We start from the raw sequence: 21,062 nt of genomic DNA on the forward strand, positions 1-21,062 counted from the left end.
ATGGGGCGGGTGGCGACGTCGATGGTGCCACCATGGCTGTAGCCCCTGCTAACAACCCCCTTCTTCTCGATTTGTTTGGCTCGTGTTGACGTCTTGCACAACGAAAGCAACATGTTCTGTCTCGACTGAAGGGATGCCGACTATAGATTTTCTGAATGCCAGCAGAGTCGAAGCTCTCGGTTCAGGAAGGGTCGGTCAGCAAACAAAGCTTGCAGAGAGAGAAAAAACGTTGTTTCAAATACCGAGATGAGAAAAGGAGAGGGTGTCCTCCCTTCCTGCACAGATGATGGCAGAAAGGGAGTTCGAGAATTCTCAAGAAAGATCAGTGGCTAGAGTATGAAACCTTGCATTGATACCATGTTGAAATTCAAAATAATGTGAAATAAAGTGGAATGCTTCATATTATTTCATTGATATGAATGAAGGTATAAATAACCCTTACAAGAACTCAACAATAAGAAAAATAATAAAAAGAAAATGATATGAAAGAAAAGATATATCATATAATATCTCCAATAATTAATTCATATTAATTATTAAGAGATATATGAAATAACAAAAATAAGAAACCAAATAATTCTTAATCTAAGGAAATAAATATAAAATAGGAAAAAAAATATCTCCTTATATTAAGGAAATAATTTATTCCTCATAACTTATAGGAATAAATTATTTCCTATTATAATTCTTAACAAAAGTAATACCCTCCATGAACACAAAATATATACAACAGGTTTTGATTGCTTAACTTGATATAATGGGTTGTAAAATGAATCTAATTTTTATGTAATTAATAATTTAATTATAAAAATAAGTATTCTAATTTTTTATAAGACTAGGGCAACAAAAACAAAATTAAGGGCAAGTGAATGAGCTCTTGATTAGGCAATAGGGATGGATTCATGAAGACTCACTTGTGGGGATGAGAAAGGGTGCAGGGAGTAGAGATGCTCGCGATTTTAGGATTCACTAATTAGATTGTGAACCGTGTCGGAATTAGATTCAAGTAAATTTAAAATTTCTCAAAAGTAAGTCTTGAAAGTAATTTTGAATTCTTCTAAATTCCTTATGAAAATATTTTATATTTATTTTACTTTATATCAAAGACATAAAAATTTAAAATGCATACATCTCTTTCACTCGCACAGGGAACCAAAGAGTACTATATTGTGGCATGAAACCTCCTCCTTGTCCCCATTTTCATGCGAGAGAAGCATCACTCAATGGAGCACTTCTCTGTCGGTTGCATCTACCCGTTAAACCCCATCAAAACATATTTGATTGTCGTTTTTTCATTCATGCCACATCTGTAACATATTTTTCATGAAGATTGAGTGCTACACCAACGTCGCGATCAGAGATTGCAAATGTTATTATGTGAAGTTTGATTGTGTTAATAAATTATTCGCTTAGATTACTCAATTTTGCCGATCAATCTTAACGGTGAGTTGTTTTGGGGCGTGCAAGAGCAAATGGGACTCAAGGACATTCCAACAACACCCTAATGTTGAGCCGGTAGTGTCCTAACTTCTAAAAGATAGTATCTTCAAGTTCAATTCAGGTTAAGACCCCAAGAGCATGACACTGTAGCATCCCAACGCCCCTTTAGAGGATTGCGATGCCACCATCTTGTCGCCCCGAAGTCAGCAACCAACTTTAGTAAGTTCTTCACTTACAGTTTTAGTTTTACTGATACAAAGAAGTTTTATTTTGTATTTTCTTGTGCAAGTGAGAAGAGAGAAGTGTCCTGGAGTGTTCCAAACGTGGAGAGACTTGAGTGTGGTGTGATTTGTACGATTTCCATCAAAGTAAAGTTCTTGGTGTTGTGTGACTATGTGATTTTTTTCTATTCTCCATTTCTTTCACATTAATTTTTTTTATTTTTTATGAATTTTAATTTTTTGTGCTTATGTTGAAAATTTTATTTCGGTTATCTCAAATCAATTTCTGCAATTTTAATAGCCTACACATAATGGTGACAATAACTTAGAAAAGTATGCTATCACGTACCTAGCTCAATTGGTAGAGCATCGGTTCGTCCGTTATAAGTCCCCTCTGGTCTAGTGTTTGATTCCCCCGTGGACGGTGAGGTACTCGAATAATTAGGCGCATTCGGGATGACCAGGGCTCGTATAATAGCTTTCGACCATTTCTTTTGGAAAAAAAAAAAAACTTAAAAAAGCATATAACCCTATTACAAAAATAAAATATTATCATATTTGATCATATTTCACATAATAATATGTTTTTAAATAAATTATTGCATCGAATATAAAAAATATTTCTTATCCATTTCCTTAATATTCACCTTTTAAACATTTACATGTTTGCCATTATCCCATGAGGTTCACATTTACTGAAAGGATGTGCGAGCTACTGAATAGAGAAAAAAAAAACGTGATTTAAAAAAAAAAAAATTTAAAGATTTACATACAAATCACTCAATACCTATTTATTTACATATCTAATACTTAAAATCATATTTTTCACATATATATATATATATATATATATATATATATATACATTATATATTTAATTTTTCAAAAATTAGAGCGGTAAAATTTTTTTTTGTAATATAAAAGATTTGAATGGTATAAATGTAAAAAATAAAATTTAGGGCGTAGATATATAAGTGTAACGGAATTAGGTGGTATGCTCATAAATGACACTCTTTTTTTATGCTTTTAAAATCATGAATTTAAGTTATGATTTATTCATCATTTTAAAACTGAATCGCAGATCAGTTCATTCAATTAGAATGAGGAACAATATTTTAAATAAATATTTGCTGACGGAGACAACCCCTTACTTGCTGACTCGCCTTTGTTTGTTCGTCTCCCAAATCGCAAGCGGGTGATATGAGAGCTTCCTGGTCGACCTTATTTATGATTTCTTGTAAACCCAGATTCACCTTCTTCCCCAACTAAGTGGTATATAGTTCTTCATCCAACTGGTCTTCGCTTTAATTTAGTTGGTTCGTCATTTTATTAGACAATTCGGGATTCTAAGCCGATCTCCTAACTCGGGCATCAATTTCGTGAGTAACCCAACTTAGTCCCGATGACTGATCTTGGCTCACTCTACGTTCGGGACCAACCTTATCTGTCGTTTTGCTTACCCTTGCATTGAGATTCATGTTTTTCCAATCCATTCATAAGTTTATAATACATATAAATATAAAAAAGTTATGTTGAAACTACACCTCGTGAATATACCAATCAAAAAAATTTCTTTCAAAGTTCAAATTACTATTATTATTATTTTGTATATATTATTTTGGCACCCGTAATATTGCACTATTAATTAACATGAGTTTCTTCTAGAAACCATGCCAAGGTCATGGAGCGATATTTCAAGGGGCCATTTACATCCAAACCACCCCAATTCCTATGTATTTACACATCTAACACCTAAACTTTAGCATTTACATTTATACCAACCAAATTATCCATCTAATATCCCTATTTTAACTAAATAAATAAATAAAAGCGAAATACACCTCTTCATGAATAAATAAGCTGGCATAAATGTAAATTTTGAAGTTTAGATATGTAATTACTTAGCAATTTACTGGGTATGTATGTAAATTTGTGATTCACGGTCAATCTTCATTGGAAATAAAACCGTCAAATCTACAAGCCCCATGGCTCCACCCGTGGCTCAGCTACGTGCTTTCCTTCCTTCTTCCCCGTGCCCCACAGGGCCCATATTTTTATCTGAAAGTAGAAAGGCAGGAGCTTTTTAGCAGAGGCGAGCAGGAAGCTCGCCTTTGAGATGGACTTCCAGACCCCCAACAAGGAAGATGCCCCCACATGGATCGCCGACCCCGGAGAAACCACCGCCGGCGGCCAAGCCGCAGCCTTTTCCTCCTCTTCCTCTATTCGAAATCGGCTAATAATGCCGAAACCAGAGTCCCTAGACACCATTGCTCCCCTTCCGATCATCCCCCACCCTCTTCGCCGGACCAAAGACCGGCACACCAAGGTGGAAGGCAGGGGAAGGAGGATCCGGATTCCGGCTACCTGCGCCGCCAGGATCTTCCAGCTCACCCGTGAACTCGGCCACAAATCCGACGGAGATACCATCCGGTGGCTCTTACAGCACGCTGAGCCGGCCATCATCGCCGCTACGGGTACAGGAACCGTTCCGGCAATCGCAACCAATGTCAACGGAACTCTCAAAATCCCCACGCAAGCATCCAACCCGGCCCCATCCGTAACTTCCGCAGCCGACGTTACTAAAAGGAGAAGAAAGCTTCAGCCCACCCGTGCAGTTGCGGGAGGAGGAGTTATCGGTTACTTCCAGGGGGCCGACCTGGTTATCCCTTCAGGTGGGGCGATATCGATTTCAGCGGGGCTGGCCCCCGTAGCAGCGTCTAGGGTGGTGCCGATGTGGACGACGGTGAGCGGCGCCGCCGCAATTTCACCGGCGGCGGGCTGGGAGATGTTTCCTTCTTCGGCGGCGACTTCGAGCCAGGGGCATATATTGACTTTTCCAATTGGGTTATCCGCCACCGGAGTGAATTTCGCAGCAGCGAGGCCTGTTTTAGCCGCCGCCGGTGCGGCGATTTCGGAAGCGGTGGGGGGGAAGGAGGAGCTGGAGTTGATGAAGGAATCGGTGGATGCGGACGAGTTCGAGGAGCAGAGGGGAAAGGTGAAACCTTTGTCTGAGACGGACTGAGAGAAATTAAGTTTTTTAGTTTTTTTTTGGATTCAGAAGTATCTCAAAATGTTGTTACTTGTAACCTTAATCCTTCGTTATGTCTGTTTTAATCGTTGATGCTAATTTGAGTTAGAGTAATTAATTAAAATCGTCTAAATTAGTGGGCAGCTGATTGGCACGTGCGGCCGGTTAAGATGCGGTTGTGGACTTGAGACACGCCGAGCATTTAATGGGCCTGAGCGTGTGGTCCGTTGGAGTGGGCCATGGTGCTGGCCCGTCATGTGAGGGTGGGCAGGGCTAGGCGGGGGGGGGGAGGTGGGGGAGTGGTGTAGGTGGGGTCCGCTTTTGCGGCTCACGAGGCCGGGGCCACGGTACGGGTGGTTAATGGCGGGGCCCGCTTACAATTTATCTGGTGAGATGTGAGTGGGACGTGGAGGAAGAATATCCTTTCCCCCTCTATATAGTTTATCATTTATTTATACATCTGCAGACGGGAAAAAAAAATATAAAAAAAAGTTTATTTTGTTCATTGCTAATTTCAAAGCAAATACACTCTCTTTCATCTATTTTTCAAACTGTCACTCAAATATCAAAGATCAGCATAAGCTCTCAGCCCATATTTTTTTTATTTTTATTAAATTTATAATAATTTGACTACCCTCCCTATCTAGCAGAGGAGATTAGATCTTATACCTTCGACTCAAGCAATTAAAGCCCGATAGGAGCCAACTCGCAAACCATTTCTATATCATGGCATGGTTGGCCTCTCACCATCAAAATAAGGCTTTACGTCACTTAGAGGACAAATAGGCCCTGGTGGTGAAGGGAGTTTCTTAGGCCGTCACCAAGAAGTTGGATGTGGAGCTAATATCATCAAGGCCAAATGACAGCTTAATGTCATAGATAAAAAGTTTCACATCGTCTAGATATATGGCTGAAAAACAGTATTTAAGTTCTGGGCTGTCCATCACCCCCAAAAGAGCTCTTTTAGGAGGTGACAAGTGGTATCAGAGCCAATTACTATATGTCAGGTGTGTGGACTCTCCATGGTCCAATGGGACCCTCGGTGGAGCCGATCCGTGACGAGGAGACTCGTGACAAGGGCGTCACGTGATTGAATGGAGGAAAATGTCACAGACAAAAATTCCCACATTGGCTATGTGTAGGATCGAAAAGCAGTATTTAAGTTATGGGCTGCCCACCACCCCTAAGAGCTCATTTGGGAGTAACATTAAGCTCTCCCATGAGATGTGGAAACAAGAGGGGGCAAAGCGAGATGAGACCATTAGGGTCTTGGAGATGGAGTTGAAAGTGGAGATGGTTAAGATGGTAGTCCCTAAAGAACACATCCAGGGGCTTTCTGATTAGCTCCAAGTTGGCATTTCCCTAGCCATTGAGTGATTGATAAAGTGAAGCTGAAGGAGCACTACCCTACATAATAGTTAAAAGTAGAGAAAAAAAATATTGCCAACCAGATGTATTAACTTTTAGGAGAAAAAGAAAAAAAAGAAAGAGAAAAAGAAAAAAAAACAATAAAAAAAAAGATCCTGATGAGAAGAAGTTTGAGGTTGTAAAATTCAAGATAAAATAAATTAGAAGGGAATTTAGTAGAACTTAAATGATATAATTTTTAATGATTCCTTAATGAAATACCTTAAAGTTATCATCAAAGGATAAAAATTTAGGAACATTTAGTTGGCTAAATCCACAAAAATGATTTTAAAGATATTCGAGGTTAGTGACAGATATTTTCAAATAATATCAATTTAAGAATCTATGGAATTTCTTAAAGAACAAAATATAGGAAATTAAGTAAAACCATTAGGGCCTTGGAGATGGAGTTGAAAGTGGAGATGGTCAAGATGGTAGTCCCTAAAGAACACATCAAGGGGCTTTCTGATTAGCTCCAAGCGGGCATCTCCCTAGCTATTGAGTGAAGCTGAAGGAGCACTACCCTTCATAATAGTTAAAAGTAGTGAAAAAAAATGTTGCCAATCAGATGTAGTAATTTTTAGGAAAAAAAGACAAAGAAAGAGAAAAAAAAAGAAAATAAAAATTAAAAAAAAAAAAACCATGATGAAAAGAAGCTTGAGGTTGTAAAATTCAAGATAAAATAAATTAGAAGGGAATTTAGTATAACTCAAATGATGTAATTTTTAATGATTGTTTAATGAAATACCTTAAAGTTATTATCAAAGGATAAAAATTTAGGAACATTTAGTTGGCCCAATCGACTAAAATGGTTTTAAAGACATTCGAGGTTAGTGACAAATATTTTTAAATAACATCAATTTAGGAATCTATGAAATTTCTTAAAGAACAAAATATAGGAAATTAAGTAAATGGTTGAGTGGCTAATCATTAACATAATTGATTCTGAGATGACATTTAAACACCTTTAATCCACTTCAAAATATATATATATATATATAATCATCATCTTATAAAAAAATATATATGAATGCCAAATTTGAGATTAATTAAGAACAAATATAGCACAAAGAATATTACTAATCAAATTCCCTGAAAGGTTGCACAGCATTGCTAGAAAAAAAGTGTGAAAATTGACCAACAAAATGAATAAATAAGCAGATGCCCACCAGCTCATTAAAAATCAACATTTTCGTCTATAATTTACTTCCAACAGTCAATTTCCCAAGGAAAAAAAAAATTCAGACAAACAAACACAATGCACAACTCATGCAGCTTTGAAAAAAATTTGCTATTACTCCCATCATAACAAAAACTACATCGACAAAAAAATATTCAGCAATATATTGAACCTCCTTTACAAATGTAACTGATGCTATAACAAACTCACCACCTCACATGCATTTACATACCACCATTATTCGTATATTGTAAATCCACAAACAATTCCCAAAAACAAAATTTACATCCCATGTGGCCACATTACTTGGGAAAAGAATGGATAAATTACATTTCCTACCCATTATCTCCATCAAACTTGTTATACAGTCCCTTGATCAAATTGTAAGATTTTCTTGAATTGCAAGGAAGGATCCACAAATGTTTCCGCCAACATCGGGGAATGTTTCACATCCACGAAGGGGCTTGACCTTGCCCTTTCTATCAACATCTACGGGATACTTTAGGAGATGGCCGTTCATTTCAGTTATCTCCTCGGCCACAAATTGTCTCCAATTCATCAGGCCAATTGAGCGGATGCGTCTCGTGCATTCGAGAGTCTCCGGCCTGGTGAAGCACTCCTCTAGGGTTCCGGTGTGCTCCGCCCATAAAGACATCCTATACCCATAAATCTGCCCAAGGTGGAGATAAGTTTAATCATTTTACTGGAACGAAAATCGAGTATCATGACTACCTAGACTTTAAAAATTACAAAGGGGAAATCTAAAAATTACAGACTCGGGCCTATAGACAATGTTATTATTCACACGTAATAACATGTAACAGGTCATGCCCAGAGGGAGCGGTAAGCTAGTAGCATATGCAAACAATGTATTATTATTTTATTCATTTACAATCCCTCCACTATAGATATGACCCTTACAGAATACTATATATATACTCCTAATTTAGTAAGCACATCACACACTCAATAAACAAATAAAAAAACAAACATAAATCTTAAAAAGAAACAAATAAACCGACAGCTGAAGCAAAGACTTCCGTCCTTCGGATACTAATATGACAGCAATTGAAACATAAAGAACTTTTGGAACTGGATAAATGATGATTGAAGAATCTCAGGCTGTCTCTGGCTTTTGATCAAGAGCCTACAGCAATTATTTCAGAATTCCAAATCCTTTTCCTTTCATTATCAAAGTTCAGACATTGGAATACAACCAAAATGAAAGAAAAGAACTCGATTTAAAGATTACCTCCTCTTCAGTGTGTTGCATTCAGATGCAAAGTAGGTCGAAATGCAATTAAATTCACATAAGTTTTAGCTGAATTTTGAATTTGAAACTGTGATTAGCCTTTTAGGAAGATTTACAAACATACCACTCAGTTCCAATGTATTTACAGGTCTAACAGCTAAACTTTATTTTTTTACATACATGTCATAAATACACATGATATATTTCACATTTTACAAGTCAAAATAGAGTATTTTTAATGTGATATGAAAGATTTGGCTAGTCGTATATTTTATTTTGATGTGATATGAAAGATTAGGGTGATATAAATGTAAAAAGTAAAGTTTAGCTGTTAGATATGTAAATATATAAGAATTGGGTGGCTTGCATGTAAATGTCCCTTCTATTCAAAATTTTATTGCTTTAGCAAAATAGAGCAAAAATGATTTACATCTTAGACAAGATCCAATTTTGAATGATAAACCTTTGCAGCAGAATAATACCTCCAAATATTAATGTAAAAGCTCTTTGCAGCATAGAGTTGTTAATATTACCTGACCAGTTGGTTCAGAGGCCTTTCTTGCCCAAGTATGTTGGGGTTGATAAGCACCCATTGCAATTTCAGTATCTCTAGTACCTTCTAGAGACCTCTGATTAATGTTTGCCGAGCCAATAATCACATACTCATCATCGACGATCATGCCTTTGGAGTGTACATAGATCATGAACCGTCTATTCTTCTTGGCAAGTGCCTGGTGAAATATCAAAGATGTATATTTGTTAAGGGACTAATACTTTTCTCTTATTTCTTACTTTATGCTATAAATTGCACCAATCCACCTTTCTCTGAACAAAGTCATGAAATTACGTGACTAGTTAAGCATTCACCCTCACCCCAACAACAATACCACTTAACAAGATTTAACACAATTTCACTCAAATGCTATTTAAGCATTTTGTGGCAAAAGACGATGCATTTACATACATGCCAACAATTCCTATGTATTTAGATATCTAACACCTAAACTTAATTTTTTATATTTATGCCACAAAAAAATTTCACATCACACAAAAAATGTCACCATTTTAACTTCTAAAAAGTGAAATACATCCCTTCATACATAGCTAAAATGGTATGTATGTATATATTAAATTTTAAGCGTTAGATATGTAAATACATAGGAACTTAGTGGTATGTATGTAAATCTTCTAATTTAGAAAAGATTGGACTTCATTAAGTTGAGCCATTTCTTGTAAGCTAAATAAAATAATACAACCTTGCTCGGTTACACAATAAATTGCTTTTGCTTAGTGCCCGTCCGAACAAACAAGGAGGATTAGCAACTTGTTAGAAGTTATAGAATTAACTTGAAAAATAATACAAAAAAACTAGTTTATAGCTTATATAAGCTGAAAACAACTGGAACTTCAGATAAGAAGAAAAAAGAAACTTGCAATATAACTAATGGAGCTGATAGACTAGAGAAAAGGCAATTTTAAAAATAATATATTTTAAAATGGTAAAATTGTTAGCAATATACGAGATTGATATAACCGATATTGGCACCTTTTGAACCAACTATATATCTATTTAGCCACCTAAGAAGTTAACGTAAAATTAAAATTAAACCTAAATATAACCTTTGAATTACCTCAATTTCAACTTATTAGTTTTTAGTTGCTGGAAAGTTATAAGCAAATAATTGAATGCTTTTAAATACAAAATTAAGTTTTATTTCAAATGAAACGCGAAATAATTATAAAATTATGTAATTTCACATAATTATGCTTCAAAGAAAGTGATAACCGAGTTAATAAAGTATAGCTAGCAGTTCAAAGCAGATAGGATTTTATGAGTATAATGAGCATTTTTGTAAATTATAAATAAATTGAATTCTTTATATAAATTTTAAACATGACTAGACTTCGAAGTTCTGTGCAAGTCCAGGCAAGTTCCTCGCCCAATAACTCCAATCACCTTGGACTAAATCACAAGTAACGCAGAAGCTGAAACCACCTGATCGTGATCCGCAAGATCGCAGAACTGCAAGACCGCAGAACTGCAAGACCGCAGAACCACCCGCGATCACAGCAGACCTCCCACACATTATGAAATCCGAGATAAATTCCAACATATTTTTTTACTTCTCCGTTTTTTTTTTCTGATTTCCTATTTCTAATTAATATTTTTCTATGAGGGCTAAATAGATTATTGATACTAAGATTTTTAATTTTACAAGTGCTTATGCCCCTCAAGTAGGTCTAGATATAGGAACTAAAGTTAAATTTTCGAATGACTTAGAAGACTTAATACAAATGATATCACTTGAAGAAAAAAATTTTATTGGAGGAGATTTAAATGAACATGTCGGTAGATAGGACTGTAAACGAGCCGAACTTGAGTGAACTCAGGCTTGGCTCGTGTTCGACTCGTTCGAAATCGGTTCATGAACAGTGTGTTCATGTTCGACTCGATTTAAATATTCGTGTTCGTGTTCGGCTCGAAATTGACTCGTTAAAATTAAATTGAAAAAAATAGATGTATAGTGTTGGATTCGAACCTGAACCAAATGTATGCAAAAAAAGACATATAACCACATTACCGCACGAGCTGTTACGATGTAAACTTAAATATAAATATATATAATATATTATTATATAAATAATATATGTTATATTATTATATAAATAATTACATTATATATATATATATATATATCTAGCGAACAAAGAGCTGTTCGTGTTCGACTCATTTATAAATCAAACTTTAAAAACTTGTTCGAGTTCGACTAGTTTACTTAACGAACAAGCCAAACACGAGCTACTTAACAATCTGAACACGATCAGTTCGCAAACGAGTTTTTTTGGCAGCCCTATCGATAGAGTGGTAGAAGATTTCAAAAAATATTCATGGTGGCTACGGTTTTAAAGTGACGAATGAAGAAGGTAGAGTCATTTTAGATTTTGCTTTAGCATATGAATTTATTATTACTAATATCTTATTCAAGAAAAGAGATGAGCTTCTGATTACTTATAAAAATGAATGTAATAAAACATAAATTAATTATTTTCTTATGAGAAGAAGAGACCGTCGAGATTCTAAAGATTGCAAGATTATTCCAAGTGAGGATTTAAGTACCCAACATCGATTATTAGTTTTAGATTTTAAGATGAGTTGTAAAATAAAAAAAAAGTTAGGATTCATCACATAAAATTAGATGGAGAAACCTAAAAGACAAAAAAAATTATTTTTATGAGTAAAATTCAAAATCTCAAAATTTGAGATGTTTATGAAGAAACAAATGTTATGTGGGATGAATAACAAATACTAATAAACAAGTAGCAAAAGTTGTAGTTGAGAATAATCAAAAATAAAAAGTTTCTATAAATAAAAATAGATGGTGGTGAAATAATAATATGCAAAAAAAGATAAAATATAAAAATTTATGCTATAAAAATTAGTTTATATGTAAAAGCTTAGAAAACTGGGGAAAATATCAAACGGCTTGCAGGGAGTGTAAAAGAAAATCTGTGACGCTAAAAATTCTACTTTTAGTGATTTTTATGATAAATTAGATACTAAGGAGGGTGAAAAAATATATGTATAAACTAGCCAAACTAAGAGAAAAGAAAAGTAAAGATTTAACCCAAATAAAGTGTATTAGAGATGAAAATCAGAATGTGCTTTAAACAGAAAATGAAATTCAACATAGGTGGGTGAGTTATTTTGATAAACTTTTTAATGAAATTTTTTAAATTACGATCTACCTTAGTGATCTTCATATCGTTAATAATAATAAAACATTTCATTTTTACCGTCGCATTAGTAAAAAGAAAGTTGAGGAGGTTTTAAAGAAAACAAAGGGTAGAAAGTCTGTAGGACCTGATGTATCCCAATTGAAGTGTGGAAATATTTAGGAGATTTGAGAGTTTCTTGACTTACTAAACTCTTTAATATTATTTTAAAAGCTAAAAAGAAGCTTGAGGAGTGGAGGAAGAGTATTTTGGTCCTCATTTTTAAGAATAAAGGGGAAGCACAAGAGTGTGCAATTATAGAAGAATTAAGTTAATGTGTCATACTTTAATATTATGGGAGAGGGTAATTGAACATAGGTTAAGACGTATTACAAAGATTTCTCATAATCAATTTAGTTTTTTGTCGGGCAGGTCTACCATAGAAGCTATACATTTATTGAGAGGTTTGATGGAGAAGTTTAGAGATAATAAGGATGATCTACATTTGATTTTTATTGATTTATAAAAAGCTTACGATAAGGTTCCAAGAGATGTTCTTTGGAGCATTCTTGAAAAGAAAGGTGTTGATATGACTTATATTCAAGTCATTAAAGATATGTATACTAGATTTGTTACTAGTGTTCGAACTGAAGGAGGATTGACCAAATATTTTCCTATTTCTATTGAATTACATCAGGGATTGGCTTTAAGCCCATATCTTTTTGCTTTAGTTAAGAATTGTCTTATTGGACATTTACAGGAGAATGTACCTTGATGTATGCTTTTTGCTGATGATATCCTTCTCGTGGATAAGACGAGAGAAAAAGCCCAGAAAAAACTTGAATTATGGAGGTCTACTTATGTTATGGAGGTCTACATTGGATTCTAAATATAATTCAACCCTAGAATTAGGCAACAAGAGTACACTCGGTGGAGCATTGAAACCAATCCCTCCCAAGAAGAATAAATCCAGAATGGAAAAAAGGTGGAGCCTACTAGCACCAGCACTCCCAACTCTATCACAACCCATAAGTGCTTCATGCAACACAATTTTGGGAAAGTTACATTGATTACCCAAATAGGAGGGTGACCTCATTCACTGAGCAAAAAACAAATGAAAAAATAAACAGTGACACGGGAGTGAAAGGAAGACATCAAAGAAGAGTTTCAATCTACAACCAACAAGAGAGATGTTAGTGATTCAAATTAAGCCCAATACACAACGAGCTTAACATTGATTGTCCTAAAAAATAGTGAATCTGAGAAGCCAACACTTGGATAGGGATAAACCCTGTTGAAGGAAATACCAGATATCAATGGTTATCAATGAAACAGGTCCAGCCTATCATAGACTTCATTCCATAGTCGATTCCTCTAAATAAACTTGTTTATCCGATAAGCCCAGCAGAGTATGAGTGGAAGATGTGGATTATAGATCTAATGACTCGAGATTTGGTTCGTAAAAATACCTGTTTATGTGCAGTTCCAACTTGCTTATGGCAAAAAAAAAAATGAACATTTATTCTATAGGACATACATTGAAAGGATTCAAAGTTAACTTGAGTGGACGTGAACATTGATTTTATAGTGAGACTGCAACAGACACAACAAGATGAAAACTTTATTATGATGGGGGTAGATTCGCTCCAGAAACCGCCAAAGAATAAGGCAAATACTCTCCTAATCGAGGAGAATGAAGCAGACATTGAAACCACGCAAAAACGATCCGGAAGATCGCGGAACCGTTTGTGATCGCGACTGACCTCCCACACATTATGAAATCCTGAATAAATTCCAACATAGTGTTTTCCTTTTCTATTTTTTTTTTCTAATTTCCAATTTCTAATAAGCTTTTTTCTATGAGGGACTTACGTCTATCTTTTTATTTTCTATTTTGAGCGACTTTTGATTTTATTTATAATATTTGGAGATGTTTTCCTTATTGGGGTGTTGTATCTTTAGATTTCTTTCAGGATGTGTGTATAGCTTAATAGGATCAAAGTAGTGATTTCTCTCGAACATTTGGAGGCTTCTTTCGTCATCCATTTGCTGCCTTCTGCCGTTTGACAACAATAAATAGCCGTTTTCTGCTTCCAATTCGCTGTCATCCCACCGTTCAGGCTGGATTTCAACCGACATTATTCCTCCCACTCCGCTTATCTATCCAACAACATACCTACCACTTTCTTGTGTTCTTTCACACCTTCTAGGAGCCCTAGAACCAAATCAATGAGGTTTACAAATATTGCAACACCTTATTCAAGAAAATTGAAATGTCTTATGGCTGAAAAAAGTAAAGTAAATTATCTAATCAGTTTCTTATCGCAATCTATGTTGCTCAAAAACTCCAAGCAGCTTGGCAAGCTCACAAGGTTAACAAATATTGCAACAGTTTCGCTTGAGAAATTTGAAATACATCAGAATTGCCAACAAAGTAGAGTTAATTATCTAATCATCAGTTTCTAATCGCAAGATTGCAATATTTTAGCCACTAATCATATTTATTAGTAATTAATTATAACTAGTTGCAGGAAAATCATGATTAATTAAACATTAGTTGCATTTTTTAAAATTAAAATTAATTAAAATCACAGTTGATTAGTTTCTAGTAGAAATTTCATTAGCTGCTGAACTACTTAGCGTGCCCCTATACATACCTATCATAACTAGTACGGGAAAGGGAAGTGATTAATAGTACTTCCTGTAGCATTGCTCTATGTCACCCAAAGAGATAGCAACTTGAACTTAAGTTTCTCAAAATAAATTAGGGACTAAGCATTAATTGCCAACTTACTACACACTATCATTAACCTAATGCAATTTGATAATAATTAGGCATGTGATACTAATCATAGCCAAAATCAGCAAACAAATTGAATAAGTGTGAAAATCCAAATTAGTCCTAATTTGATTAATCTTCAAGCAAACAAACAAGATACAATTGGTGATCCATAATTTGAGAGGTACATCGACTATCCACAATCGCTAGACCTAGCAGGTAGGCGATCTCTTCCAAATCCTAACCCTGAGTTTCAATACAATAATCTCATCATAATCTAACCCTAAATTTATTAAGCTTTAATTATGCCAAATAATAATATATATAAAATAACTAAATTGCCTTTAGGCGCCAGCTTAGCATTACTCTCATCTCAAAAAGACTTGATTCTCAAGGTGAAAAAAAAAAAAACTACTGCTGGATCAAGTCGTGTAGCTCCCACTCATAAACTAACTTGAGTCTAGCTTACGCCATCAACACTTGATTGAAATAAGTAATAGATCGTTAACACTGCCTGAAAACTAAGCTTAATCCCTAGCCTGAAGCATCCATCTCAAAAATGAAAGATTGGTTGAAATCAAGGAGCACCAGCACTAGTATAGTCATCATGGCCTTCTTTAACTTCTCAAAAGACCAGGTCACCACTTTTGCCCACTTAAAGTTTTCCTTCAACTTCTCTATCAACAACCACACTAACGAATTACAACCTTTCACGAACTTTCTGTAGTATACTGTAAGACTTAGAAAATCTTCAACGGCCACTCCAATATAGCCATCGCCTTTGATGGATCTGCTAACCTCTAGGTTTTCCACAAACGAGGGTCATGTGAAGCACAACCATCTTGTCTCCCTCCTGAAAACTTTGCAGTGTCAAAATCAGTCCCATGCAAACTCCCCTGCTCTTCACTTGTCTCGGTCACATCATTAATCTTGAATTGCCTTCCATCCATAAGGCTGCCACAACAAAAGGCACCAGCGCAGTTGGATGCAGTCCTCCACCGGTGTCCCACCCAATAGGCCAAAATTCTTTGAAGAAATCTTCTTCAATGCCGAATCACATGATGCCCTGTTCCGCCTGCCGCCACTCGTTCTAAACCTCCATATGACGTACCTTTCCCTTCAAATGCTGGCACTCAAATCCGCTCCCTACTCCACTCAATCCTTTCTCTGCTTCTGTTTGCTCCAACCGTTTGGATATCGCATTATTTCTTCCAATTGCTATCACTTGAGTCAGGTCCTAACTCCTTCACTCAATCACGGCTGCTTCTGTTTATTCCAATAGTCTGTATGTCGTGTCATTCCTTCCGAGTATTGCCTCTCGAGTAGATTCCTGATTCCTTTGCTTCATATCATGGCTCTAGATTTTCCTTAAGGCAACAACACTACCCGAATGCCATAGAAATCCTTAAGATTGTTGTTGCTTGGGTCTGTCCCAACGCCATCGATCGATCCCGCGGCAGGCAATGATTGGTTTGCATGAAACTCTATGATTTTCTTCATTATTTCTTCCAAAGCCATGAATCTCCCCCCATGGATGAGAACCGCCCCTCCATGCCTGAAAAATGTTTATGGCTCAACTCTCTGTCTAATTTCTCCTTTATAATATGTACATTTTTGGCTGTCATTACTCCCAAAAAAATTTTCAATCACGAAAGCAGACTATGTACGCTTGTTGGCTTCCCAACTAGCTCTAATCACAGTTGTATCACATGGATTGTTCACTGTACGACGAGGTCCCTTCGTTTGCTTCCCTAGGTCGAATCAAGCGATTGTATCGCTCTGTACGACGTGATCATATCATTTGTCTGATGCGATCCCATTGTTTGTAAGCCCTATGATCCCAAATTGCATATATTTTGCTCTGTACGAGGCGAACATCATTTACTTTCCAATTATGTAAAATCGTGATCCCGTCGGCTCCAAGCTAGTTCGAATCGCGATAGGAAAGCAATAATCCAGTTGTCAGCTTCACAGATTGCAAGGTTCGGTCACTAGTCTACTCTAGATCCCGTCGTTGGCTTCTTGGATTGCTACTAAGGAATGCCATATCCTGTCGTTCGCTTCTCTGTTCTAAACCTGTACATGATCTTGTTGTTTCTTTCCCAGAGATCGATTGATTTTATACCAATTTGATACGAATTTGAGGCAAAATCAGCAAACAATTTGCAAGAAATAAGTGAGGCCAAAAGTTAGTACTAATTTGATTAATCTCCAAGAAAACAAACAAGATACAATGGATGATCTACAATTAGAAAGGTAGATCAACTCTCCACAATCCCTATGCCTAACATCTACTAATTGAGAGGTAGACGATCTCTCCCGAATTCAAACCCTAAGATTCAAGACGCGATCTCATCATAATCTAACCCTAATCCTATTAAGCCCTATTTATACCAAACAATAAAAAATATGAAATTACAAAATTGCACTTAAGAGCCGGTCTAAAAGCATGTTTGATTGACATCTAAATGAAATTAGTTGATTTATGGAAACCAAAGTTAGTTAACCTATACTTACACATAAAAGGGTCCAAAACCTTTCCCTAGTGATGAAGTTGGATAGTCACACTAAGAACTACTTATAAATCAAATTAATCCCTTTGATATTAAGCAAATGAATTCATTGTGTCATTTTCTTTTGTTGAATGATGTACCTTTTTTTATGCTGATGCCTCTGGGTGTTGGAATCGTGCGTTAGTGAAACCAATTTTCTAATTTTTGCTGTTTTTTTGTGCTGTAATGAAGCCTACTCCTATTAATATGGATTGTCATGATTTGTGTGATTCAATAAATCATGCAATGGATCCTCCTAATGATACTTAAGAGTTCAAAAATCTAACTATATATCAATTAAGATCCTTTGAGTTCTTCACTGCCCAATTTCTTTTGGCAATAAGTTATCTCAACAAGCTCCAAGCCAACCTCAGTCATTCCTTAGGCTTAACAGTACATCCCCCTATATTCATTCATTTGGTATCAAGGTGGCTGCCTCTTTTAGAGGCAAATCGATGATATTTTGTTGTCCAATGGTAAGGATAAAGTGCTTGTGAAACCTGTTGAGTTTGCTTTAAAATTACTGGGCTCGCTCTTTGTGTCTTATTGATGCACATGTATGTAGATTAATGAGATCTTTCTTATTGGTCTTATTGAAGCAAGCCATATGTTCCTGAGATTTCTCCCTCAGAAAGATTATGACACCCATCTAGGATTTCCCGAAGATGGTGTGTTGGTAAAGGAGGGATCTAGAGCTGTTTGGGAATTGAAAGGAATGATTACAACCAGGTTTCGATGAGAAAATGGGTCAGAGCAGCAAGAACAGCAGCTGTCGGTGACAGTAGAGATGTAGGAAGGGGCCAGCGGCAAGGAGAAAAGATGGAGAATGATGTCGAAGAAGATCCACCACCTGCACTGTATCAAGGTACAGCTACATCACTTGCAAGAACAAGGATACAGCACTCCCCAATGAAAAAACCAAGAGAAAAAATCTCAGAATTCATAACATCAAAGCAAAATATATATGAGAAAAACTACAATCAACCCTAATAGTAATCGAAGCAAGCAAATATAAGTCCTCATAGGGCTAGCCAGCCCAATGGGGTTCGGAAAACCCTAAATTAAACTGATTCAGATCTCCCAAAACTGACATATCAGGTTTGTTCCCACTAGAGCGAGAAATATTGCTCCTGCGTCAGATTATACTCACTTCCTTTTCTAGACATACAAAATATGTTTGGGGTTTTAGATGCACAGCACTTAAAACATATGATTTTACGTATGTTACAACTAAGCTCTTCTACTTACGGAATGAGCATATGAAACTGTAAATATGCACTCCCCGTCTCCCTCCGTCACTTTTGCCGTCTAGTCTTTCTGCGGGAAGTCCGACAAAGCTGCCGGAACTCTGTTGAAGTTTCTAAATAGTTGGGAAGGAAGCGAAAGGAAATCAGAGAGCAGTGATGTATTGCAACTGATCGGCAGAAGGGAAAATCTTGTCGGTGTGAGGTGTAGTGGCTCGCAGGAGAAGCTTAATTTTGACGTTAGTCTGAGGAATTTGAGACTGAGAGAGCAGCAATATATGAGACTGCGAACATTGAGGAATGGCCGGGTTTTTTGGGAACCTGCTGTGGAAGAGCTCGTAGGTAGTAGGAGTTGCACATCTTTAGCCGTATGAGGAAAGGGGAGCTCTCAGGTTTGTGTGGAGAAGGGAGAGCGGGTAGTGAGAGGAAGGTATATGGCTTTGGAAGAATATTTAAGAGGATACAGTTTTCGGTGAGTACCTGAGAGCGAGAATGAAGAGAGCATAAGAGAGTGGGATCTGGTGTTACGCAGAAAAGTGGAAAACCCTTTCTCCCTCCACCTGCCGCCACACACTGCCTTCGCCAACTTCAACTTCCCTTTGCTTTCCTTTCCGGCGAGCTCTGGAGAGCTCCGAAGAGATTGTTTGACACTGTTAATGGGGGCTGTTGAAGATATAAATATTGAAGTGTGCTGTGAAAAATGTAATATTAACGGTTTTATGTGCTATGTATGTAAATCCCCCAATTATGTTTTTAGTAGTACAAGGAGGTTATTAAAGTGGTCTGTTGACATGGATGCTAAACCTAAACCACCTATTATAGTTATTTGGGTATTGTTCCTGCCTAAATCAATCCTATGAATCATGTTGTACTTTACACTTTGGGTTCTATCTTTCAAACAGACAATCACGTTATTCAATCATCAATACTATCAAGGACAAGCTTCTTCAGGTACTTAAAGTAATAGCTATGACTCTACCATAATAGATTATCACAGACTTTACATTTTCAGATGATGCAATGTGATCATTTCTTTGCTTCTTTTGTTTTAAACTTCTTTTGTATTGTTTATAATTTAAAATTGTGCAATTCATCGCAGACTTCAGAAAAATTTTAAAGAGCCATATACCACCTCTACTTGAAGTCGTTTATAGTGTTGAGATGAAAAAAATAATAATTATCCAAAGCCCAAATGGTCCAAGGAGACTGTTACTACGAAAAAGTATATTATTTATCCATGAAAAAATATAAATTAGAGTAAATTGATGCTGCACTCACTCGAAAGAAGAGTGTGTCGGTGTTGGGCTTCTCCACCCTTTTAAAGGAGAGTAGTGGCAGGGATTTGACTACGCGAGGACATAGACCTTGAGGCTAGTTTTTTTACTAAACCACATAAAATTTTTTGAGTCTAGCCTTTCTTTTTTACCTTTTTTTTTCTCTGCATGCATAGTTTTAATTGTCTCATGCTATTTCATTTTATTTTTTGCACATGTTTATTCTTTGTTATGACATTATGATGAATCAAATTTAAATCAAAATAATTTATTTTTATTCAATAACAATTTTAAAAGCACACAATTAATTTCTAAATAACCTAATTCACCTTTCACACTCCTCTTTGGAGCCATTGTTACTCCTCAATACCTTAGATCAATAACAAAAAAAGCAAGAACAACAAAAATCACACTTATATAAGAAAAAAATTAATGTAAACTTTTTTTTATGAAGGAATAAGAGTAACAAAAATCAATAAGAAAATAACATAAAATGTTAGTATAAGATTTTATGCAATATGACTTGTAAATGAACAAATATAGCCACTATTTTAAATAACATTCTTATTGAATTAATTGATTATGAAAGATGAGATGATTAATATTGCACGTGATGAAAAAGATTGAGATGATGTTGTTACAGTTGAAAATGAGAGAGGTGGAAAAGCAATCAACTACAATTGTGAATCCAACGAAGATGTTTCGAGGGATATGAGAGAGTGCAACTTTTTAGTTCGAAGTCCCAAGTTACTATATTATTTGAGAACATGCTTATTTAATTTAAATTTCCTATTTATGTTTACTTGTTTATCTCAAATTACTTACTCATGTTTGACTTTTTTATAAAGTTATCTTAAGATTTACAAAAATTATTCTTAAATTATTTTATCATAATTTTAATTTTTAATTTATTTAATGGTTTTATTTTGAGTCTTTATCTTATCTAGAGAAAGAAAAATGCCTAATATTTA

At 35.7% G+C, this 21,062-nt stretch overlaps 2 protein-coding genes across 3 annotated transcripts in view; one reads left to right on the forward strand and one right to left on the reverse strand.

The window, feature by feature from the left end:
* The first annotated feature begins 3,699 nt into the window (after positions 1-3,699).
* On the forward strand, positions 3,700-4,809 carry LOC110019173 (transcription factor PCF2-like). The gene has a single exon (XM_020716752.1). It carries the CDS (start codon positions 3,778-3,780, stop codon positions 4,681-4,683), a length of 906 nt encoding a protein of 301 aa, XP_020572411.1. The 5' UTR covers positions 3,700-3,777; the 3' UTR covers positions 4,684-4,809.
* A 2,563-nt stretch (positions 4,810-7,372) lies between these two features.
* Positions 7,373-21,062, reverse strand: part of LOC110019155 (phospholipase D beta 1-like) — a gene marked incomplete at its 5' end in the record, with an annotated part of 58,953 nt that continues 45,263 nt past the window's right edge. The window contains 3 exon segments of one of the 2 annotated variants that reach the window (XM_020716736.1): positions 7,373-7,615; positions 7,646-7,946; positions 9,062-9,259. In XM_020716736.1, the coding sequence (XP_020572395.1) occupies positions 7,653-7,946; positions 9,062-9,259 (492 nt within the window). In that variant the 3' untranslated portion in view covers positions 7,373-7,615; positions 7,646-7,652. 2 annotated transcript variants of the gene reach the window in all.

The sequence above is a fragment of the Phalaenopsis equestris genome, unplaced genomic scaffold (genome assembly GCF_001263595.1).
Source record: "Phalaenopsis equestris unplaced genomic scaffold, ASM126359v1 Scaffold000053, whole genome shotgun sequence".
Classification (NCBI taxonomy): Eukaryota; Viridiplantae; Streptophyta; class Magnoliopsida; order Asparagales; family Orchidaceae; genus Phalaenopsis; species Phalaenopsis equestris.